This window comes from Coregonus lavaretus (genome assembly GCF_964263955.1).
Source record: "Coregonus lavaretus genome assembly, chromosome: 21".
In the NCBI taxonomy this organism is placed as follows: domain Eukaryota; kingdom Metazoa; phylum Chordata; class Actinopteri; order Salmoniformes; family Salmonidae; genus Coregonus; species Coregonus lavaretus.
In genome coordinates this window covers 1,201,904-1,226,571 of record NC_140008.1, presented here as the reverse complement: position 1 = coordinate 1,226,571, position 24,668 = coordinate 1,201,904, and the positions used below count along the sequence as shown (strand labels likewise).

At 45.7% G+C, this 24,668-nt stretch overlaps 1 protein-coding gene across 1 annotated transcript in view; it reads right to left on the bottom strand.

Moving 5' to 3' along the window:
- Positions 1–24,391, bottom strand: part of dennd4a (DENN/MADD domain containing 4A) — a gene marked incomplete at its 5' end in the record, with an annotated part of 133,672 nt that extends 109,281 nt beyond the window's left edge. Inside the window, one exon of the mRNA XM_084185653.1 lies at positions 23,892–24,391. Coding sequence (XP_084041779.1) covers positions 23,892–24,391 — 500 coding nt within the window. The remainder of the gene's footprint in view (positions 1–23,891) is intronic.
- Between the last annotated feature and the right edge of the window lie 277 nt (positions 24,392–24,668).

Here is a 24,668-nt window from a genome sequence, read left to right as displayed (position 1 = left end):
GTTTGGTAGGCTACTAATTACCATCAGCAGCATCAGAGCTTGGAGAAGCCTAGTTACCGTGACTAAATGGTCACGTGGAATTTGACTGCCTTCATTTTTAGAACCAGCGACCTTTCGGTTACTGGCACAATGCTCTTAACCACTAAGCTACCTGCCGCCGGTGTGGCGGTAATACGATCACCACAACGGCCCTACGCCTGGCCCTTACTACCAAACCCCGTTCAAAGGCACTTACATTTTTTGTCTTGCCCATTCACCCTCTGAATGGCACACATGCACAATCCATGACTCAATTGTCTCAAGCCTTAAAAATCCTTATTTAACCTGTCTCCTCCCCTTCATCTACACTGTTTTGAAGTGGATTTAACAAGTGACATCAATAAGGGATCATAGCTTTCACCTGGATTCACCTGGTCAGTCTGTCATGGAAAGAGCAGGTGTTCTTAATGTTTTTTACACTCAGTTTATATGGGAACCTTAAAACATGCTTCCACATGTTGTCAAGCAGCTCTCACAAACAAAGAAGACAAAAACAAATGATGGTACTCCAGGAGGCGCAGAGGGAGGGGAGGTGATGAGACAGTGGAGGGGGAGGCTCAGACGGAGGGGAGGTGATGAGACAGTGGAGGGGAGGTGATGAGACAGTGGAGGGGAGGTGATGAGACAGTGGAGGGGAGGTGATGAGACAGTGGAGGGGAGGTGATGAGACAGTGGAGGGGGAGGTGATGAGACAGTGGAGGGGGAGGTGATGAGACAGTGGAGGGGAGGCTCAGACGGAGGGGAGGTGATGAGACAGTGGAGGGGAGGTGATGAGACAGTGGAGGGGAGGTGATGAGACAGTGGAGGGGAGGTGATGAGACAGTGGAGGGGAGGTGATGAGACAGTGGAGGGGGAGGTGATGAGACAGTGGAGGGGGAGGTGATGAGACAGTGGAGGGGAGGCTCAGACGGAGGGGAGGTGATGAGACAGTGGAGGGGAGGTGATGAGACAGTGGAGGGGAGGTGATGAGACAGTGGAGGGGAGGTGATGAGACAGTGGAGGGGAGGTGATGAGACAGTGGAGGGGGAGGTGATGAGACAGTGGAGGGGAGGCTCAGACGGAGGGGAGGTGATGAGACAGTGGAGGGGAGGTGATGAGACAGTGGAGGGGAGGTGATGAGACAGTGGAGGGGAGGTGATGAGACAGTGGAGGGGAGGTGATGAGACAGTGGAGGGGAGGTGATGAGACAGAGGAGGGGGAGGCTCAGACGGAGGGGAGGTGATGAGACAGTGGAGGGGAGGTGATGAGACAGTGGAGGGGAGGTGATGAGACAGTGGAGGGGAGGTGATGAGACAGTGGAGGGGGAGGTGATGAGACAGTGGAGGGGAGGCTCAGACGGAGGGGAGGTGATGAGACAGTGGAGGGGAGGTGATGAGACAGAGGAGGGGAGGTGATGAGACAGTGGAGGGGAGGTGATGAGACAGAGGAGGGGAGGTGATGAGACAGTGGAGGGGAGGTGATGAGACAGTGGAGGGGAGGTGATGAGACAGTGGAGGGGGAGGTGATGAGACAGTGGAGGGGAGGTGATGAGACAGTGGAGGAGAGGTGATGAGACAGTGGAGGGGAGGCTCAGACGGAGGGGAGGTGATGAGACAGTGGAGGGGAGGTGATGAGACAGTGGAGGGGAGGTGATGAGACAGTGGAGGGGAGGTGATGAGACAGTGGAGGGGAGGTGATGAGACAGTGGAGGGGAGGTGATGAGACAGTGGAGGGGAGGCTCAGACGGAGGGGAGGTGATGAGACAGTGGAGGGGAGGTGATGAGACAGTGGAGGGGAGGTGATGAGACAGTGGAGGGGAGGTGATGAGACAGAGATGGGGAGGCTCAGAGGGAGGGGAGGTGATGAGACAGAGGAGGGGGAGGCTCAGACGGAGGGGAGGTGATGAGACAGTGGAGGGGAGGTGATGAGACAGAGGAGGGGGAGGCTCAGACGGAGGGGTGGTGATGAGACAGTGGAGGGGAGGTGATGAGACAGTGGAGGGGGAGGCTCAGACGGAGGGGAGGTGATGAGACAGAGGAGGGGGAGGCTCAGACGGAGGGGTGGAGCACGGTAGTATGCATATTGAGAAACACCCAGAGATTTGTGCATTTTTTAACACCTGTAACTGCCATTTCCTGCAATCTAGATCCTTAAATGATAACAAATAAAGTAGCAAACACAGTGAGTGCAAATACAGTTTTCACAGTATTTTTCCTAGAATTATCCAAATCATTTCATTTCATTTTTCAATGGTCAACAGAACAGGGACCATAGGTATGAGGGCCAGGCAAGAGGGAGGCTCAGAGGGAGGGGAGGTGATGAGACAGAGGAGGGGAGGTGATGAGACAGAGGAGGGGAGGCTCAGAGGAGGGGAGGTGATGAGACAGAGGAGGGGAGGTGATGAGACAGAGGAGGGGAGGTGATGAGACAGAGGAGGGGAGGCTCAGAGGAGGGGAGGTGATGAGACAGAGGAGGGGAGGTGATGAGACAGAGGAGGGGAGGTGATGAGACAGAGGAGGGGAGGCTCAGAGGAGGGGAGGTGATGAGACAGAGGAGGGGAGGTGAAGAGACAGAGGAGGGGAGGCTCAGAGGAGGGGAGGTGATGAGACAGAGGAGGGGAGGTGATGAGACAGAGGAGGGGAGGTGATGAGACAGTGGAGGGGAGGTGATGAGACAGAGGAGGGGAGGTGATGAGACAGAGGAGGGGGAGGCTCAGACGGGACCATAGGTATGAGGGCCAGGCAAGAGCAATTCAAGTCATTCAAATCAAATCAAATTGTATTGGCCAAATGCGCCGAATACAACAGGTGCAGACATTACAGTGAAATGCTTACTTACAGCCCTTAACCAACAGTGCATTCATTTTTTTAATAAAAAAAGTAAAATAAAACAACAAAAAAGTGTTGAGAAAAAAAGAGCAGAAGTCAAATAAAATAACAGTAGGGAGGCTATATATATAGGGCGGTACCGGTGCAGAGTCAATGTGCGGGGGCACCGGCTAGTTGAGGTAGTTTAAGTAATATGTACATGTGGGTAGAGTTAAAGTGACTATGCATAAATAATTAACAGAGTAGCAGCAGCGTAAAAAGATGTGGTGGGGGGTGGGGGTGGTGGGGCAGTGCAAATAGTCTGGGTAGCCATGATTAGCTGTTCAGGAGTCTTATGGCTTGGGGGTAGAAGCTGTTGAAAAGTTTTTTGGACCTAGACCTGGCACTCCGGTACCGTTTGCCGTGCGGTAGCAGAGAGAACAGTCTATGACTAGGGTGGCTGGAGTCTTTGACAATTTTGAGGGCCTTCCTCGGACACCGCCTGGTATAGAGGTCCTGGGTGGCAGGAAGCTTGGCCCCAGTGATGTAGTGGGCCGTACACACTACCCTCTGTAGTGCCTTGCGGTCGGAGGCCGAGCAGTTGCCATACCAGGCGGTGATGCAACCAGTCAGGATGCTCTCGATGGTGCAGCTGTATAATTTTTTGAGGATCTGAGGACCCATGCCAAATCTTTTCAGTCTCCTGAGGGGGAATAGGCTTTGTCGTACCCTCTTCATGACTGTCTTGGTGTGTTTGGACACTTGAAGCTCTCAACCTGTTCCACTACAGCCCCGTCGATGAGAATGGGGGCGTGCTCAGTCCTCTTTTTTTTCATGTAGTCCACAATCATCTCCTTTGTCTTGGTCACGTTGAGGGAGAGGTTGTTATCCTGGCACCACACGGCCAGGTCTCTGACCTCCTCCCTATAGGCTGTCTCATCATTGTCAGTGATCAGGCCTACCACTGTTATGTCGTCTGCAAACTTAATGATGGTGTTGGCGTCGTGCCTGGCCATGCAGTCATGTGTAAACATGGAGTACAAGAGGGGACTGAGCACGCACCCCTGAGGGGCCCCCGTGTTGAGGATCAGCGTGGCAGATGTGTTGTTACCTAATTAACTGTGTGTGTGTGTGTGTGTGGGGGGGGGTGTGGTGTGAAAAAATGAGAGCAATAAAAATCGAACAATCCATTTACAGTATGGATTGTTATATTTCTTATTTATATTTCAGTCCTCTTGAGGTTCACTAGTACAGTAACCGTCAGGAATGGGCATTGGGCAGTCACTTCTTAAAATACTAACTATAGAACTAAACTAATGAAGGCATATTTTAAAATAGAAAGCTGTTTCATTACACTAAAAGCTCCTGGTCTCCACCGGGTCTGAAAACAAAAAAGCTGCATTACTCTAATACTGTAATGCTAAAGTGCAGTTATGACAAACGACTTGGTGACAGGTTGCTATAATTCGGCTACTAACCCATTCACCGGCTGCTATCTACATATCATATCACAGCACGCGAAATAATAAAGATATTAGAGAGTGACTACATAACATATGGATTGAATAAGTGCCATGTCTTTCATGTCCTAAAATGTTGCAGGCAATACTTTATTACTTTTCCAAATATGAAAGGGGCAAAAGTTCTCTGGGCCATCAATCAAAACATTGACTCAACAACAGCCCTGCTCGGGTAATTCTTCCCAATCCCACTATTTCACAGCGTTATCATCGTACTGCTACAGATAACCATATTCCCAGGGGTATTGTCAGTAATAATCTTGTGAACATGAAGTTGAATTCCACTGTTAGCTCTGTTAGTGTTAGCCCAATCGGGAAGCCCACTGTGGTAAGGTCATCCAGTGCTATTATTTCAAATACCATAAATATGGATACCCCGCTGTTTTCAAATCACGTAGAGGGTTTGGGCTGTTACATATCTTCATGATATGTATTACTCTGCCTTCTCTTCTATCAGCTGCATCCTGACCCTGAATTAGCTCTAAAATGGTTCTCATCTATTGATATAATGTGTATTACTCTGCCTTCTCCTCTATCCGCTGCATCCTGACCCTGAATTAGCGCTAGAATGGTTCCCATCTATTTCTCTCTCTCTCTGGCAGACAAACATGCACCCTTTAAACGCCTTAGTGTAAAAAAATATATAACAAATCCTTGGTTCTCTATAGAACTTTCAGATCTTGTTATGTTAATCCGGCCTAGTCCAAGGCTAGAAAAACTGACTCTGTAGCTGATTGGCAGCTTTACAGGCAATTGAGAAATAGATACACTTCCGCAATCAAGAAAGCTAAATCTAGCTACTTTCTAAGTTCTATCTCAGACACTGGGGGTGATCAATCTACATTTTGGAAAACAGTTTAACGCAGTGAAGCGTGGAATTTCCTCTACTTCCCTGCCGAAGCAAGTTGTGTCAGACTGGCATTATTACTGAGAAAAATTAGATAAGTGACGCTTTTAATCAGCATTTCTCTCTCAGCAGGCTTTTATTTGATAGAATTGGTGGTTTACTTGACCCTGGTCAGTCAGTCGACTGCCTGCCCCTCTCCCAGCCTCTAGTTGGCTCGATGGAAGTTCAGTCAACTTCTAGTGAATGTTTTCATTTCAACAACTTTCTACTTCTGATGTGAGATTGATGTAAAAAATCAGCCCCAGTGGATTTTCTGCTTGATCCTTTCTGCTCCTCTGAATGCTGAATCTTACAATTATTTCTGGAACCATCCCCAGGGTCTGGAAGGAGGCCCATATACTCCTCCTGGAACCATCGCCAGGGTCTGGAAGGAGGCCCATATACTCCTCCTGGAACCATCCCCAGGGTCTGGAAGGAGGCCCATATAGTCCTCCTGGAACCATCCCCAGGGTCTGGAAGGAGGCCCATATACACCCCTGGTACCATCCCCAGGGTCTGGAAGGAGGCCCATATACTCCTCCTGGAACCATCCCCAGGGTCTGGAAGGAGGCCCATATACTCCTCCTGGAACCATCCCCAGGGTCTGGAAGGAGGCCCATATACTCCTCCTGGAACCATCCCCAGGGTCTGGAAGGAGGCCCATATATTCCTCCTGGAACCATCCCCAGGGTCTGGAAGGAGGCCCATATACTCCTCCTGGAACCATCCCCAGGGTCTGGAAAGAGGTCCATATAGTCCTCCTGGAACCATCCCCAGGGTCTGGAAGGAGGTCCATATACTCCTCCTGGAACCATCCCCAGGGTCTGGAAGGAGGCCCATATACTCCCCCTTCACAAAGGTGGTGACCCTTGTGACCTAAATAATTATCACCCCATTTCCAAACTTCTTGCCTAGCAAACATTCTAGAATCCTTGGTAAATACTCAACTTAGATCCTTTTTAAAGGATCTTCTTAATTGTTTGGATTAAAAATAAATATTGTGCTACCCTTTTTATTGACCTGTCTAAAGCATTTGATACTGTGGACAAATTATTACTTATTTAGAGGCTTTCCATTAATTGGCCTGAACCAGGCTGCGAGTAGCTGTTTGAAAATGATTTAAAAGGACAGAACACTGTGTGTGTTTACTGTGTCAGAAGAACCGATGTGGATGTGGTGGAGGAGTCAGGCGCAGGACACAGAGGCTTCATCCAACAGACTTTACTATTCAAAAGTGCAAAATACAATACACGGCCTCGAAACAAACAGAGGCGAGTGAATACGTAAACCATGCGTAAACACCAAACAAACAAACAGAGCGTCAACACGCAGCTCCGAAATACAGGCAGACAACAACACACAATCTAACCAATACAAAACAGGGAACTTATAGGACACGTAATCAGAACACAAACAGACACAGGTGTACAAGACAGACCAAAGCAATCACACCACGAAACATTCAACGGTGGCAGCTAGTACTCCGGGGACGGCGAACGCCGAAGCCTGCCTGAACCAGGAGGAGGAGCAGTCTCGGCCGAAACCGTGACATACTGATGGTTTAAATCAGGTTTCCTGGACATAACAAAGGGTGTTTCACAGGGATCCATTCTTGAATCCGGTTCTTTTCACTATTTACATTAACAATATTGGTTTATCTGTAAAAACAATTGTAACTTTCACCTGTATGCAGATGAAAATGTGGTGTATGCTATTGCCCCCACAGCTGACCAGGCTCTCTGTCAGAGCTTCAATCTGCGTTTATTGCACTGCAGAAAGACTTTGTTGAAGTGAAATTGGTACTTAATGCAGGTAAAACCAAGTATATGTTATTTTCTAAATCCCGTAAAAATGTATCTGATGATTTGTGACCTACCGTCTCTTTTCAGTCTTATGTTCCAAAATAAAATAAAAAATATGTTTTTACATTGGATGAAAGTATCACTGTAGTTGGAGGAAACATGGGGAAGAAACGCATCTTTACAAGTTGATACACATATAATCCCATTTAGGAGAAAAAGGCTTTCAAACATTTTGCTGTGATTTTCATTAATCCTTGTCAAACAAAATACACTACATGACCAAAGGTATGTGGACACCTGCTCATCGAACATCTCATTCCAAAATCATGAGCATTAATATGGATTTGGTCCCCCCTTTGCTGGTATAACAGTCTCCACTCTTCTGGGAAGGCTTTCCACTAGATGTTGGAACATTGCTGTGGGTACTTGCTTCCATTCAGCCACAAGAGCATTAGTGAGGTCGGGCACTGATGTTGGGCGATTAGGCCTGGCTCGCAGTCAGCGTTCCAATTCATCCCAAAGGTGTTCGATGAGGTTGAGGTCAGGGCTCTGTGCAGGCCAGTCAAGTTCTTCCACAACGATTTCGACAAACCATTTCTGTATGGACCTTGCTTTGTGCACGGGGGCATTGTCATGCTGAAACAGGAAAGGGACTTCCCCAAACTGTTGCCACAAAGTTGGAAGCACAAAATCGTCTAGAATGTAATTGTATACTGTAGCGTTAAGATTTCCCTTCACTGTAACTAAGGGGCCTAGCCCGAACCATGAAAAACAGCCCCAGACCATTATTCCTCCTCCACCAAACTTTACAGCTGGCACTATGTATTCGGGCAGGTAGCGTTCTCCTGGCATCCACCAAACCCAGATTAGTCCGTCGGACTGCCAGATGGTGAAATGTGATTCATCACTCCAGAGAATGTGTTTCCACTGCTCCAGAGTCCAATGGCGGCGAGCTTTACACCACTCCAGCCGACGCTTGGCATTGTGCATGGTAATCTTAGGCTTGTGTGTTGTTGCTCATGGAAACCCATTTCATGAAGCTCCCGACAAACAGTTATTGTGCTGACGTTGCTTCCAGAGGCAGTTTGGAACTCGGTAGTGAGTGTTGCAACCGAGGACAGATGATTTTTACGCACTACGCGCTTCAGCACTCTGTGGTCCCGTTCTGTGAGCTTGTGTGTCCTACCATTTAGTGGCTGAGCCGTTGTTGCTCCTAGACGTTTCCACTTCACAATAACAGCACTTACAGATGACCAGGGCAGCTCTAGCAAGGCAAGTGGAAAGGTGGCATCCTATGACAGTGCCACGTTGAAAGTCACTGAGCTCTTCAGTCATGTTTGTCTATGGAGATTGCATGGCTGTGTGCTCGATTTTATACACCTGTCAGCAATGGGTGTGGCTGAAATGGCCGAATCCACTCATTTGAAGGGGTGTCTTCTGGGCCCTCAGAGTTTCCGGCGCCAGTGAGCTAAGGACTTTGACTGTCTTTTTTGCCATTTATGTGTGCATTATTGAAGGCGTTTCTATGGGCGTTTCTATAGTAGTAAAGGCCAAATTCAGTTATTTATCAAATATTTGTTTTATACCTAAAGGGGTCTTAAAAGGAAGGCAACAACACCTCTGTCATGCTGGACCTCAACACAGGGGCCACAAGGATGCGTGCCCCTCCTGTACTCCCTGTTCACCCGTGACTGCGTGGCCACGCACGTCTCCAACTCAATCATCAAGTTTGCTGAAGACACAACAGTGGTAGGCATGACAACAACGACGACGAGACAACCTACAGGGTGGTACAGCCAAGAAGAAGAAGCCACCCGACCCCGGTCTGTTCACCCAGCGACCATCTAGAAGGCGGAGACAGTACAGGTGCATCAAAGCTGCGCCCGAAAGACTGAAAAACAGGCCATCCACTGTTAAATAGTCACCACTGGCCGGCCTCCGCCCAGTACCCTGCCCTGAACCTTTGTCACTGTTACTAGCCGGGTACCGCCCGGTACTCAACCCTGCACCTTAGAGACTTCTGCCCTATGAACAGTGCCTTCAGAAAGTATTCACACCCCTTGACCTTTTCCACATTTGCCTGAATTTAAAATGTATTACATTATGTCTTATGACTGACCCAGAGATGACGGCTGATTATCCTGTTAGTCTTATTACTGACCCAGAGATTACTTGGCTGATTACACATATAAGAGATTAAATAAATGTTGTAAAGTATGATGGGGGGGGGGAGAAAGGGTGAGTTGATGAGCGAGGGGAAGCGAACGATGCATAATTATGATGTAATCACCAACTGTAAATGAAGAACAGTGCGGGACATTCTATTGTACTGATCTAGCTATTCTAGTCCCCTGTATCAGTCCACCGAATCCAAGCAGTCTTATCAGTCTACTCTGGCCTACTTGGAGTACGCAGTGAGAGCGTGTGTTATTTACAAGGGCAAGAAGACCGAGACAAATGGATGCACATGCTGCGTTAGCGCTGCTACAAGATCTGAATGAAAACGACTCAGATGGAAGAAATTAATCGTGACATCTCTTGACGATTATTCTTCTGATTCCGAGGCCTGAACCTGCTCCTCCGAGGCCTGAGAGAAAAAAGCCAGAACGGTGCAGGTGCCCGCACCACCACCAAATGAAAACGGTGACTCAGGAGAGAGGAAGGGACAGCACTGTTTGGATAGAAGACAGAATGCTACCGGACAATTATCAGCACAAAATGTCATCACCGAGAGAGCAGACCCTATGTCTCAAGCAAAAAACGCACTCACCAGCTTTCGTTGTTTATGTGACATGGACATGCTCCAGCTGATGCCGTTGTTTAAGTGACATGGACATGCTCCAACTGATGCCGTTGTTTATAGATGCACACCATTTAAGCACGAGTTAACAGTAATGTACTATTTTTGACTGCTGTCATATCGACACTTATATTCATTATATTCCCATTATTGCTTTGTACTGATTTTCGCTATTTATATCAAGCACACTTGGTGCTTATAATGATGTTTTGGGCTACTGATGTTTTCATCATTTGACCGAGCGTCTTGCTGACCAATGCGTCTTGGTGGTTGGGGTATTCATTTTTTTTTTGGTCTTCATAAAAGGAAGCTGTTCCAACACACGTGCTTTCTGTGTTATAGTTGTAACAAAATTGCTTTAACACTTGAATTTTGGCATTTTATGTTTTTACATACAGCCTACAGGTTTTCAACTGTTACCCTACGAGACCCAGAGTCTGCTGGTTTTCTGTTCTACCTGATAATTAATTGCACACGCCTGGTGTCCCAGGTCTAAATCAGTCCCTGATTAGAGGGAAACGATGAAAAAATGGAGTGGAACGGGGCTTTGAATTTATTTGAGGGGCCTACAGTAACATAAACTAATGAAAATGCTATTGTGTTGTTTGAAATTACCTTCATATTTATTTATGATTTATTTATTTGCACCAAAGAAAACAAGTGTGCAGGTGTGGTTGGAAGCCCAAGGGTTTATATGAAAACCACACCAGACCTTCATAAACACAACCAAATGATTATTTTTGCGATAGCATACATAAAATGTATTAATTCCACTGTTAGAATGTTGCAGTCACAATGACTTCTCATTAGCTTACATTTACATTTTGTCATTTAGCAGACGCTCTTATCCAGAGCGACTTACAGTTTGTGAATACATATCTTTTTTATACTGGCCCCCCGTGGGAAACGAACCCACAACCCTGGCATTGCAAACGCCATGCTCTATCAACTGAGCTACATCCCTGCCGGCCATTCCCTCCCCTACCCTGGACGACGCTGGGCCAATTGTGTGCCGCCCCATGAGTCTCCCGGTCGCAGCCGGCTGCGACAGAGCCTGGATTCGAACCAGGATCTCTAGTGGCACAGTTAGCACTGCGATGCAGCGCCTTAGACCACTGCGCCACTCATTAGCTTGAAGGGTGGTCCCTCAAGGTCCAGCTGTTCTACTGTTAAAGGTCCAGTGCCGTAAGAATTCTGTTTCGCTTTGTTGTGTATCATATTGTACAACAGCTGATGAAACTAAGACTCTTAAAAGTGCAAAGAAATGTGATCGGTGTCATTTCCTGATAATTTCTGAATTGAAAGTACAATGGACCTTCTAATCAACAGGTTTTGGCTTGCCTGGTGACATCACCAAGTTAATAGACCAATAACAAATAGAGTGCCACCTCTGCCAATAACAGCTAGTTTTCAGGTTACATATCCCTCCCATTGATCCACACTGGCACCCTTCCCTACTCAGACCACCCCTTGACACTCCTAGCTAAATTGTTGATAGAGAAATAGATTTTTGCTAAAAAAAAAAAAAAAAAATCTTATTTTTGACCATTTTAGTGGAAAACTATTACAGCAAGGTACTTCATTGTTACCAAGAAATTATTTGATATTGATATTTTGAAAAATATGGCTGCATTGGGGCTTTAAAATTCAGGAAATATGTTTTCAAGGTTCACAAAAAAAAAAAACTATTTTGGTACCAAGTGTATGTTGACAAGACCACAGCCTAAACCTTTTGAAGATGATCCCCCCCATTCCTCAAGACCACAGCCTGCTGGCCCCCCTACCTCTGCGGAAGCACAGTTCCCGCTCAGCCCAGTCAAAACTGTTCGCTTTTCTGGCACCCCAATGGTGGAACAAGCTCCCTCACGACGCCAGGACAGCGGAGTCACTGACCACCTTCCGGAGACACTTGAAACCCCACCTCTTTAAGGAATACCTGGGATAGGATAAAGTAATCCTTCTACCACTCCTTACCCCACCCCCCAAAAAATTTAAGAATAATAATTGTAAAGTGGTTGTCCCACTAGCTATCATAAGGTGAATGCACCAATTTGTAAGTCGCTCTGGATAAGAGCGTCTGCTAAATGATGAAAATGTAAATGAACTGGTATTAACCTCCAACTATTTTCTCTTCAGAGGATACTTTTTCCTCCAGACCAAAGGCACAGCGATGGGAAGCACTATGGCTGTAAATGAACTGGTATTAACCTCCAACTATTTTCTCTTCAGAGGATACTTTTTCCTCCAGACCAAAGGCACAGCGATGGGAAGCACTATGGCTCCTAATTATGCTAACCTATTTCTAGGAATGTTTGAAAAACAGGTGGTGCTGAATCCAGACCTGAACCCCTTTTCTCTCCAATATTCTCCTAATTGGACCTCCTGTAGCTCAGTTGATAGAGCGTGGCGCTTGCAACGCCAGGGTTGTGGGTTCGATTCCCACGGGGGGCCAGTATGAAAAATGTATGCACTCACTAACTGTAAGTCGCTCTGGATAAGAGCGTCTGCTAAATGACTTAAATGTAAATGAAGATGACCCCATTCCTCAAGACCACAGCCTAAACCTTTTGAAGATGATCCTCCCCATTCCTCAACACCACAGCCTAAACCTTTTGAAGATGATCCCTCCCCATTCCTCAGGCCAAAATGGCTCCGGTCCTGGCTTCTGCACACTGTTAAAGAGCAGGTAAGTAAAGTAAAGTAATGCCACTTAATTTTTTGGCCAACTGAAACTCCATAATAATCATGAGGCACAAGGTAAATGCTGAATGTGCATGTTTTCACTACCCCCCAAGAAACCTTTTCTCATGAGAAAACATGAGGACTTACTAAGGCTTGTAAAATGAAAGCTTGGTAATTTGTCAATAAGTGTTGGGGGTGCCATGTTGATGATCTGCTCTCAGTAAGATGCTATGACGTCCCCCTGTGTCTGTAGCCTGCATTTAACTTTGCACTTCATCGCCATCTAGCGGTTGATAATAACACTGCACGTTCAAACCCACTCTGGTCCTAAAATCAATAGTGATCCCCCGTCTTCTTCTCCCTCCGGGCCGGTTTGAAGGACAACTAACCTCATAACAGGAACACTTGACTCCTCTGTCCATTCTAATCAACATCAACTAGCTACAAGACAATTTACTTTCTGAAGACAGGGAGATTGAGATTTTTCCATAGGCAGTCACTGCAGAAGGGGGACGCGTTCATAAATGTGCATGGAAGGTGTGTCCAATGGGCTAATTGAAAAGGGACTACAGCTGTCTATCGCTTTATTAACTGCCACACTTTTACATAGGCCTAGATAAATCTACCTGAAATGTGTTGCTTTTTGATGATGTTGCTTATTTCTTGGGAGTGGGACCAAGAAGGAAGAGGCAAAGTGAGAGGTTTCACTCACTCACGCAAATATCTGTCCAAAATAAGCCCAATGGGTTTCTGTGGGCTAATTTTGGAGCTAAGCTTGTATCCTGCCTTCCCACCTTTGGGACATCGACTCCCATTGTTAGGGCAGGGAGACATGAGCATCTCGTCATTACATACAGATCTCTGCTGAGACTTATAGCACATGGGGAAATCTGTCCTAGGCAAATATTCTATTTTGAATTGTCACGCTTTTATATACACGTTAGTCTAGGCTAGTGCAATCTATGGCCTCTATTTTAACAAACCTAATGCAATGGTTTTCACTATCACAATAATCGGCGCCACTTGCTGGCGTTGGCGCTAAAGGGGCTGGGTTTTGATGAATAAACAAGTTGTGGGTGTGTCGAGGCTCGGCCCCTCACTGGCCAATCAGAACGTACTCCATGGCGAAATATGTGGTTTCTTCAAGTTGTGTATTTACGGTCTTTTATATTTTGCGTTGGAATCAACTCCCAATTCCAATATTAGTCTGTTATATTTTGTTAAATGGCTTATAGAAACTAAATATCAAAATGTAGACATATCTTTGCTAAATACGTTAACTTCAACCCATTTGCAGTCCACATAGTTCTAAGTAATTGCACGGCTTCAATAGCATTCACACTGATATAGGGGCTAGGCCTACTGTAAATTACATTATGGCTGAGCATGGACATGCCAAACATGGTCAATAAGCAAGATTCAATTCATTATTGATAAGGCCTAAAAAGAGAATGAATACTTATAATAAAATTCTAAACACAATGAAACAACAACTTGTTTTAAAAAGGCTATGTCACACTTACAGTGGCCATATAATATTAAAACCACGCAGACTATGGAGGGTTTTACGCACATCCAAACTTTTGACAGTAGCTGGACAAAGATCCAATATAAACAGAAAGGGAGAATGTCCTCTCACCGTTATACTGCTCCTAAATAGGCCTATGTTTTATTACCATAATCAGAACCATCTTACAGATCACATCGCTTTCACACATCTCCAGGAGTTGCATTGCATGTGCGCCACGGATGTTGTAACCATAAAACCAGGAAGGTGTATCATTCTAATAAGCTTGGTTGTAATAAAATGTATCGAAAAAAACAAGCAATCTGGGTTTTTTTTTAACAACTATAAATACAAAATGTAATGATGTCATAAAACCACCAGGATAAAAAAGACTGATTGCTGTTGAACCAGCCTTCATTATAGTAGACCTGAGGGAGGGCTTGTTGTTGAACCAGCCTTCATTATAGTAGACCTGAGGGAGGGCTTGGGTTGTTGTTGAACCAGCCTTCATTATAGTAGACCTGAGGGAGGGCTTGGCTTGTTGTTGAACCAGCCTTCATTATAGTAGACCTGAGGGAGGGCTTGGGTTGTTGTTGAACCAGCCTTCATTATAGTAGACCTGAGGGAGGGCTTGGGTTGTTGTTGAACCAGCCTTCATTATAGTAGACCTGAGGGAGGGCTTGGGTTGTTGTTGAACCAGCCTTCATTATAGTAGACCTGAGGGAGGGCTTGGGTTGTTGTTGAACCAGCCTTCATTATAGTAGACCTGAGGGAGGGCTTGGGTTGTTGTTGAACCAGCCTTCATTATAGTAGACCTGAGGGAGGGCTTGTTGTTGAACCAGCCTTCATTATAGTAGACCTGAGGGAGGGCTTGTTGTTGAACCAGCCTTCATTATAGTAGACCTGAGGGAGGGCTTGGGTTGTTGTTGAACCAGCCTTCATTATAGTAGACCTGAGGGAGGAGTTGGGTTGTTGTTGAACCAGCCTTCATTATAGTAGACCTGAGGGAGGGCTTGGGTTGTAGTTGAACCAGCCTTCATTATAGTAGACCTGAGGGAGGGCTTGGGTTGTTGTTGAACCAGCCTTCATTATAGTAGACCTGAGGGAGGGCTTGTTGTTGAACCAGCCTTCATTATAGTAGACCTGAGGGAGGGCTTGTTGTTGAACCAGCCTTCATTATAGTAGACCTGAGGGAGGGCTTGGGTTGTTGTTGAACCAGCCTTCATTATAGTAGACCTGAGGGAGGGCTTGTTGTTGAACCAGCCTTCATTATAGTAGACCTGAGGGAGGGCTTGTTGTTGAACCAGCCTTCATTATAGTAGACCTGAGGGAGGGCTTGGGTTGTTGTTGAACCAGCCTTCATTATAGTAGACCTGAGGGAGGGGTTGGGTTGTTGTTGAACCAGCCTTCATTATAGTAGACCTGAGGGAGGGTTTGGGTTGTTGTTGAACCAGCCTTCATTATAGTAGACCTGAGGGAGGGTTTGGGTTGTTGTTGAACCAGCCTTCATTATAGTAGACCTGAGGGAGGGTTTGGGTTGTTGTTGAACCAGCCTTCATTATAGTAGACCTGAGGGAGGGGTTGTTGTTGAACCAGCCTTCATTATAGTAGACCTGAGGGAGGGCTTGGCTTGTTGTTGAACCAGCCTTCATTATAGTAGACCTGAGGGAGGGCTTGGCTTGTTGTTGAACCAGCCTTCATTATAGTAGACCTGAGGGAGGGTTTGGGTTGTTGTTGAACCAGCCTTCATTATAGTAGACCTGAGGGAGGGGTTGTTGTTGAACCAGCCTTCATTATAGTAGACCTGAGGGAGGGTTTGGGTTGTTGTTGAACCAGCCTTCATTATAGTAGACCTGAGGGAGGGCTTGGGTTGTTGTTGAACCAGCCTTCATTATAGTAGACCTGAGGGAGGGCTTGTTGTTGAACCAGCCTTCATTATAGTAGACCTGAGGGAGGGTTTGTTGTTGAACCAGCCTTCATTATAGTAGACCTGAGGGAGGGCTTGGGTTGTTGTTGAACCAGCCTTCATTATAGTAGACCTGAGGGAGGGCTTGGGTTGTTGTTGAACCAGCCTTCATTATAGTAGACCTGAGGGAGGGCTTGTTGTTGAACCAGCCTTCATTATAGTAGACCTGAGGGAGGGCTTGGGTTGTTGTTGAACCAGCCTTCATTATAGTAGACCTGAGGGAGGGGTTGGGTTGTTGTTGAACCAGCCTTCATTATAGTAGACCTGAGGGAGGGCTTGGGTTGTTGTTGAACCAGCCTTCATTATAGTAGACCTGAGGGAGGGCTTGGGTTTGGAACATATGAAACGGAAAACAGGCAATTGTTACCGGTTACAGATACCTTCTAAATACGAGGTTCACCGGTATTCACTGAGGTTCTCATCTCTGGTTTCATGATGGGCGTGGACAAGTAGGCTACATCATGGAGGGGGTTTAACACACGTCCAAAATGGGACCAGCATGGCTAACATAATGGGACCTGCATGGCTAACATAATGGGACCTGCATGGCTAACATAATGGGACCTGCATGGCTAACATAATGGGACCTGCATGGCTAACATAATGTGGACCTGCATGGCTAACATAATGGGACCTGCATGGCTAACATAATGGGACCTGCATGGCTAACATAATGGGACCTGCATGGCTAACATAATGGGACCTGCATGGCTAACATAATGGGACCTGCATGGCTAACATAATGGGACCTGCATGGCTAACATAATGGGACCTGCATGGCTAACATAATGTGGACCTGCATGGCTAACATAATGGGACCTGCATGGCTAACATAATGGGACCTGCATGGCTAACATAATGGGACCTGCATGGCTAACATAATGGGACCTGCATGGCTAACATAATGGGACCTGCATGGCTAACATAATGTGGACCTGCATGGCTAACATAATGGGACCTGCATGGCTAACATAATGTGGACCTGCATGGCTAACATAATGTGGACCTGCATGGCTAACATAATGTGGACCTGCATGGCTAACATAATGTGGACCTGCCTACAATACATAGATACAAAGGGAATGTCAGCTCACTGTTTTACTCCTCTCAGACTTGATATTTTAATAAAGCTTTGGTGATTAAGATTTATTTCCAGGAGCCAAACCCTTTATCGACAGTCTTGACTACTTCGCGATTGCATTGGGCAGGACAAAAAAAAAGCCTTCATTGAGAGGAGGGGAGGCTATGCTTGGTTTTTAACTAAATAAAATGGGAAAAAAACATTAGTTTTTTATGTTTCTAAATATGAAGTATACAGGCACCAAAAGCACATTAGGCTACTCTTGTTCCATGTGCATATGGGCAGTGTACGTCACGGCTGGATAGGCTGCGTTTCCGCTGTCAAAATTAATGCCATAATCAACCGCGTTACCGCTAAAACCAGCTTTTGGTTGGGATGAAATATCCCTATCAGCACTGCCTGAAATTAGCACTTTGGATCATGTTTTTTTTAAGGACACACATCAAATATTTCCACCCCTCCCATCTGAGAGCAAGCGAGCTGATATAAGACAGGTGAATTGCCGAACCTGGCGTTAGGGCTGGAAAATGCGCCAGTCTTTACATGACGAAATTGCAAACTAAAGTTCGTTTGACACTAGCGCCGCCTTAACACCAGCCGAAAATAGAGCCCCGGGTGACACGTTTTTGTTGATGTTGCTCAGGATTAAGACTAACAACATGGCTACACGTGCATCGTGATACGCAGGTTAAAAATACCAAAACCAACTGTGAACCAACTATATTCATTTGGGGGCAGGTCGAAAGACCATGGACATTAAGCTAGATAGCTGTTGCTAGCAGTTTGGGAGATGAACATTGGGTTTTTATTTGACCTGCTCATGCTTATGGACCCCTTTTTTAACAGGTTCAATGTAGACTTTTGACCCGGATCATACAAAAATCGTGTGTTTCTCTACTCCAATGACCTGAAAACCTAGTTTTTAGTTAGTTATCTTCGATTCATATCCTCGTTCCTCTTTCGTGGGTTTGTATCTTCCTGATAAAAGGTATAGAGCCATATATTGAACAGTAGAGAAGGAAAGGGGGATACCTAGTCAGATGTACAACTGAATGCATTCAACTGAAACGTGTCTTCCACATTCATCCACGCCCGGGGAACAGTGGGTTTAACTGCCTTGCTCAGGGGCAGAACGACAGATTTGTACCTTGTCAGCTCAGGGATTAGATCCAGCAACCTTTCAGTTACTGGCCCAACGCTCCTACCTGCCAGGCTACCTGCTGCCCCGACATCCAATAAGGAAGGGACTTGCAGCGCGTGGAGCGTCTCAAATAGAACCAAGTTCTATTTTAGCGCTTGGCTGCGCAGACGCTCGTTAACATGCGAGAGCGGTGTTGGGAGAAATTATTGAATAACATGTGTGTGTACATTTATTTTTTGCAACGCCCGTGCATGCAACGTGGGTGGTGAGGTTTGCATGTTATAGGCATAGCCACTGGAAGATGTTTGGGGTTGTGGGTGCTTTGAATACGGGGTGGGGTGGGGTGGGGTGCGGGGGTGGGTTCTTGTTTTTTTATTTTAAAAAATATTATTATTATTTATTTATTTTTCAGGTGATGCTCCAGTACCCTCAGCACCCCTAGTTCCCGCTGGTATGGTTAAAGTCACATGGGAAATATATCCTAATATTGTAGTCTATTTGTAGCCGAAATCAAGTTCCATTACATTACATCATGCGGGATATTTCAATGAATATACCAGAGCGCTTAGACAGACAGTCTGTGCAATTTAAAGTACTCACTCGTTCTGAACTAGAGCAGTCAGTCATCTCTAGTGCGTCTTATTATTCATAACGGTGCAGAATGCCAAAACATCAGAGGATGTTAAGAACCCTATAATTCCCGTGTAGCTCAATTGGTAGAGCATGGCGTTTGCAACGCCAGGGTTGTGGGTTCGCTTCCCGCGGGGGGCCAGTATAAAAATGTATGCATTCGCTAACTGTAAGTCGCTCTGGATAAGAGCGTCTGCTAAATGACATGCATGTAAAATTCACAAGTGACCAGTAGCCAGCCTATAACACACAAATCAGTCTATTCTCTTTTTCTACGAAACCGAGAGATAAAACATAAAGAAAATGTTGACAGACTGAATGAATATCCCATTCCCACCACCTCTTCTCTGGACATATCTGGACTGTATATGACTGCCCGACTAAACACAGACCACAAAGCAGGCGTATCTGGCAACATATTACCACATAAAATGTTGATAAAACAGAAAATATAAAAGCAGAAGATTTTTAAAAAAAAGGCAACTTACCTTTAGAAGATGTGATATTCTTATCGACGACTTGAAAGTAATAGCCAGGAAGACACGGCTTTTTGACTCTTTTCTGAGTCCTCTAGTAGGCGATTGAACTAAAAAAAGGCAACAGACGACACAATTAATCAGCTTTTTTAAACGCAGAAAGAAAAAAAATCGAAAAACGTCGTACGGACTTTCGAGAAGATTTTGATGTGTGGTAGGAAAAAATATGAAACGTACCGAAGTCAGTCAGATGTGAGTAACGGTCAAAAAGAGACGAGAAGCTTCCCTCCCTTCTCCGCAGAACGTCTCCCTCGCGCCGAGCAGAGCGCGGCCCGCTTTAAACTTCTGTGACGTCACGACAGAGCGCTGCCTGGTGCTGAGGCTGCACGCATGCGCAAACCATTGGGCCCACGTCCAATTCCGATTCAGGTTGACTTTCTTACTGCTCGCCTTTTTCTAATCAAAAAAGTGCTCATTCAAAACAAAATCCATCCCATTCCAAAAACTTCTCAAACAACAATCAAACATTTTATGGATTTTGTCAATCTGAGTCAAATAGAGCACATTTTTTCAAATTCATCACTCACAACAAACACCGTAGTCTAATTGAAATATGCTGTTGATCAAAACAAATAAAATAATATGTGGTGCTGTAGGGCAAACTGCCAACGCACACTGCTGGCTGGCCTGAATAATATTCACCTCCCTCCTCTGACTCCTGCTCATTATACTGCTGCTGAGAGAGAGATGAGAGAGAGAGAGAGAGAGAGAGAGAGAGAGAGAGAGAGAGAGAGAGAGAGAGAGAGAGAGAGAGAGAGAGAGAGAGAGAGAGAGAGAGAGAGAGAGAGAGAGAGAGAGACTCCTAAGAGATAGATATTCTCTCATCCAACCCTCCCTGGCTATCAATCTGAGATGTACACTACTGCTCAAAATTTTTAGAACACCTACTCATTCAAGGGTTTTTCTTTATTTTTACTATTTTCTACATTGTAGAATAATAGTGAAGACATCAAAACTATGAAATAACACACATGGAATCATGTACTAACCAAAAAAGTGTTAAACAAATCAAAATATATTTTATATTTGAGATTCTTCAAATAGCCACCCTTGGCCACCCTCACTATTGGCATTCTCTCAACCAGCTTCACCTGGAATGCTTTTCCAACAGCCTTGAAGGAGTTCCCACATATGCTTCAACCCAATATGACTTGTGTTACAAAACCATTAACTATACAAATTACGTCTAGGGGTCTTAGTCCTAGCTACATGGTCTGCAGGCACGTGGACAGACAGTGCTCTCCCTGACAGAGCACATGCCCCTTTGCCCTTCCAGTCTCCAAAGTTCCCTTTTGGGTGGTGGTAGAATTCCACCCCCCCAAAAAATGTTTGTATACATGTTTTGTCATTGTTGTTCGGAACCCACTGCCTGTAAGTCATTCTCAAGTTCGCCACTGGCCCCCACACAGTCTGTTGATTCTGCCCCTTACAGCGCCTGGCCCCAACCCAGTCTTTTGATTCTGCCCCTTACAGCGCTTGCGGGTGCCCTGTTGCACCTTTTTCCCCCAATCTGCCCTGTACAGAGATGGAGCGCACCCGGTATCCAAACATGCATGGTTTGAGAGATGCGGTCACCGGTCAGTGTGTGTAACTAGCTACTTAGTTTTAATATCAACAGCACTGCCACAGCAGCATAACATTTGATTAACACTTGATTTAGCCTACATCATCAATATTGGGTCTGGTTGGCTGACGCGTGCAGCAGAGAGAGACAGGAAGACAGAGGTCTGGTTGGCTGACGCGTGCAGCAGAGAGAATCAGGAAGACAGAGGTCTGGTTGGATGACGCGTGCAGCAGAGAGAGTCAGGAAGACAGAGGTCTGGTTGGCTGACGCGTGCAGCAGAGAGAGTCAGGAAGACAGAGGTCTGGTTGGCTGACGCGTGCAGCAGAGAGAGTCAGGAAGACAGAGGCCTGGTTGGCTGATGCGTGCAGCAGAGAATCAGGAAGACAGAGGCCTGGTTGGCTGATGCGTGCAGCAGAGAGAATCAGGAAGACAGAGGTCTGGTTGGCTGATGCGTGCAGCAGAGAGATACAGCTTTCTCTCTGTTGCACGCATCAGCCAACCACAAAACGCATGCCCAACTAAAGAGTTGAACTAACACAAAGAAACAAAAAAGGCAGGATGAGAGGCTTCTGGCCTCCTCTCTCTCGCCCAGACTGACAATCCTTCCTAATTACTCATACCTGTGTGCAAATAAAGGCTTTGCTCAGCACTTAGACTCGGTTGGTGCTGCCACCTGGGGGATGGAGTGTGGAAGTGTATCCTGGATATTGTGTCTGTCCTAACACTAACCTTCCGAACACATCATAACACTTGATTGGAGGGAAGAGGTCCCTGAACCAATATCAGTTGGTTGTATTCATCCAACAGCAATTACTTTTGCAATTTGTCTATTTTCTATGAGTTTTATTGTATTAAATACTTTAATTTAAACGTCAATAGCTTCCGCCCCTTACGGCCTTCTTGAATATAAACAACTTGTTATTGCTTTAATAACAGTTAGTTGTTTCCATGCAAGTGTTATGGGGTTGACGCTATTTACGTTTTAAGGAAGCATTTTTCATGTAAATTCAATTAAAATTCATAGAACAAATAGCAATAAATAAATAAATAATAATATTGGTCTCTGATTGGAGGGAAGAGGTCACTGAACCAATAATAGTTAGTTGTATTCATTAAAGTAATATAAGGTCAAAGCTATTGAAGTTTTAAGGAAGTATTTTTTATTTAAAGTCAATTAAAATGAACAAAAAATAGACTAATTCAAAAAATACAAAAGTAATTGCAGTGGATTGGACAGGCAAGGTCCCTGCAATTCTACACATTTTGCCATGGGGCAAAGAGAAAATATTGCAGTTTTAAAGCAACGTTTTCTGCAGTTTTACACATTTTGCCATGGGGCGGAGAAAACATTTGGCAATTTTATAACACATTTCATACAATTCTACTCATTTTGCCATGGGGCAGAGATAATTGTTTTGCAGTTTTACAGCTAATTTCCTGGAATTCTACACATTTTTCCATGACTTATGCCATGTTAATAATATCTGAGTGAGAGTGACTAACAAAATCAATGGGGGCTCCCTGAACCCAGGGCCCCTGGGCACATGCCCCGGTCGGTATCCGGCCATGATTACTACAAGTTTAGATAGCTGGCTAGACTAAGTTATCAAATTGTTAGCTGACATGGCTAATTGAGTGACTGTCAGTGACTGACATAACAAGTAAGTTGAGACCCTGACTGAGTTCCTAAAAATTTGCGGACCCGGGACCCTAAGCGACATTCATTATAGGGTGAAAATTGGATAATAAATCGGATAATTGTGGTCATAAAGTCAGTCTCATCCAGTGCGTCACAACAGGTATGGATGGGTTGGGAATGAATGACTTCTGCATTAACGCACGCACACCAGCTCAGCACAGGAGGGAAAATGGGCTTGTTTGCTGTCGATAAGGTTTCGACTCAAACTGGCTAGCTGAGAAGGTTCCTGCTAGCCGATTCATTTCAACTCGGACAAAGATACTGATAACTAACCCGGATTTGCAAATGGGGTAGCTAGCGACGTTTTATGAGAACAGGCATGTTGTTTGGGTTAGCACTCGATAACTCAGGCCCTGGCGGCATTCTGCCTTTTACTGTAATGGGACTGGGAGTCATGATCAACAGCTAGGTTAGTTAGCACTAGCTAGCTAGCGTCCGGTTGCTTCGTCTACTAGTGCTAAAACAACATGCCTGTTCTCATAAAAGTCTATTGTGTGTTTTCTAGGGCACAAATACATGAAGGGTGGTACATGCCTAGCCTGAGTACCAGTCTTTTTAGCTAACATGTTACAAATACACTACCGTTCAACAGTTTGGGGTCACTTAGAAATGTCCTTGTTTTCGAAAGAAAAGCAATTTTTTTTGTCCATTAAAATAACATCAAATTGATCAGAAATACAGTGTAGACATTGTTAATGTTTTAAATGGCTATTGTACCCGCAAAACACCAGTCTCAACGTCAACAGTGAAGAGGCGACTCCAGGATGCTGACCTTCAGAGTTGCAAAGAAAAAGCCTTATCTCAGGCTGGCCAATAAAAATAAAAGATTAAGATGGGCAGTCTGAGATATGGCTTTTTCTTTGCAACTCTGAAGGTCAGCATCCCGGAGTCGCCTCGTCACTGTTGACGTTGAGACTGGTGTTTTGCGGGTACAATAGCCATTTACAACATTAACAATGTCTACACTGTATTTCTGATCAATTTGGACATTTCTAAGTGACCCCAAACTTTTGAATGGTAGTTTAACATTACACAGCTGGTTGCATGGTAACGGTGTCAGCGTTACTGTACGGAGTCACTCTATTAGTATAATTACGTCCAAACTAGAGAAGTTATTTTTCATCTCTGTATGTTTATTGAGTGATTTATATCTTTTTTTCATTACAGTGACAGGTTACTTACAAAACCTGGTGTATTTGTTGTTCAGCGGGAACCCTCCTAGCATATCAGGAGCCCAAGGCAGAGGCAGTACGTGGCCAGGCACCAGTCACAGAGGCAGTACGTGGCCAGGCACCAGTCACAGAGGCAGTACGTGGCCAGGCACCAGTCACAGAGGCAGTACGTGGCCAGGCACCAGTCACAGAGGCAGTACGTGGCCAGGCACCAGTCACAGAGGCAGTACGTGGCCAGGCACCAGTCACAGAGGCAGTACGTGGCCAGGCACCAGTCACAGAGGCAGTACGTGGCCAGGCACCAGTCACAGAGGCAGTACGTGGCCAGGCACCAGTCACAGAGGCAGTACGTGGCCAGGCACCAGTCACAGAGGCAGTACGTGGCCAGGCACCAGTCACAGAGGCAGTACGTGGCCAGGCACCAGTCACAGAGGCAGTACGTGGCCAGGCACCAGTCACAGAGGCAGTACGTGGCCAGGCACCAGTCACAGAGGCAGTACGTGGCCAGGCACCAGTCACAGAGGCAGTACGTGGCCAGGCACCAGTCACGCTTCAGGTTGGTCACGTTTGATCTGGTCATAGGTCAAAACACCATCCCTCGTCTGCCCTGGAATTCTGCCCTAACCGTTGAAAATGTAATCAGTGCTGTGTGTATCAACCATACCTTGTTTGTCTACAGATGGAGAACAGGAGAGATGGTTTGTCATGGAGTCAGTCCCCTGACTAAAAGACAGGTTGAAACAGATGTCTGAACTGGGAGAGACCTTGCATTCAGCATTACAATGATACTAGTACATTTCATCATCATCTGTTATTATTGAATTGAATGGTAGTGGGGGGTGGGGGTGGGGGGGGGG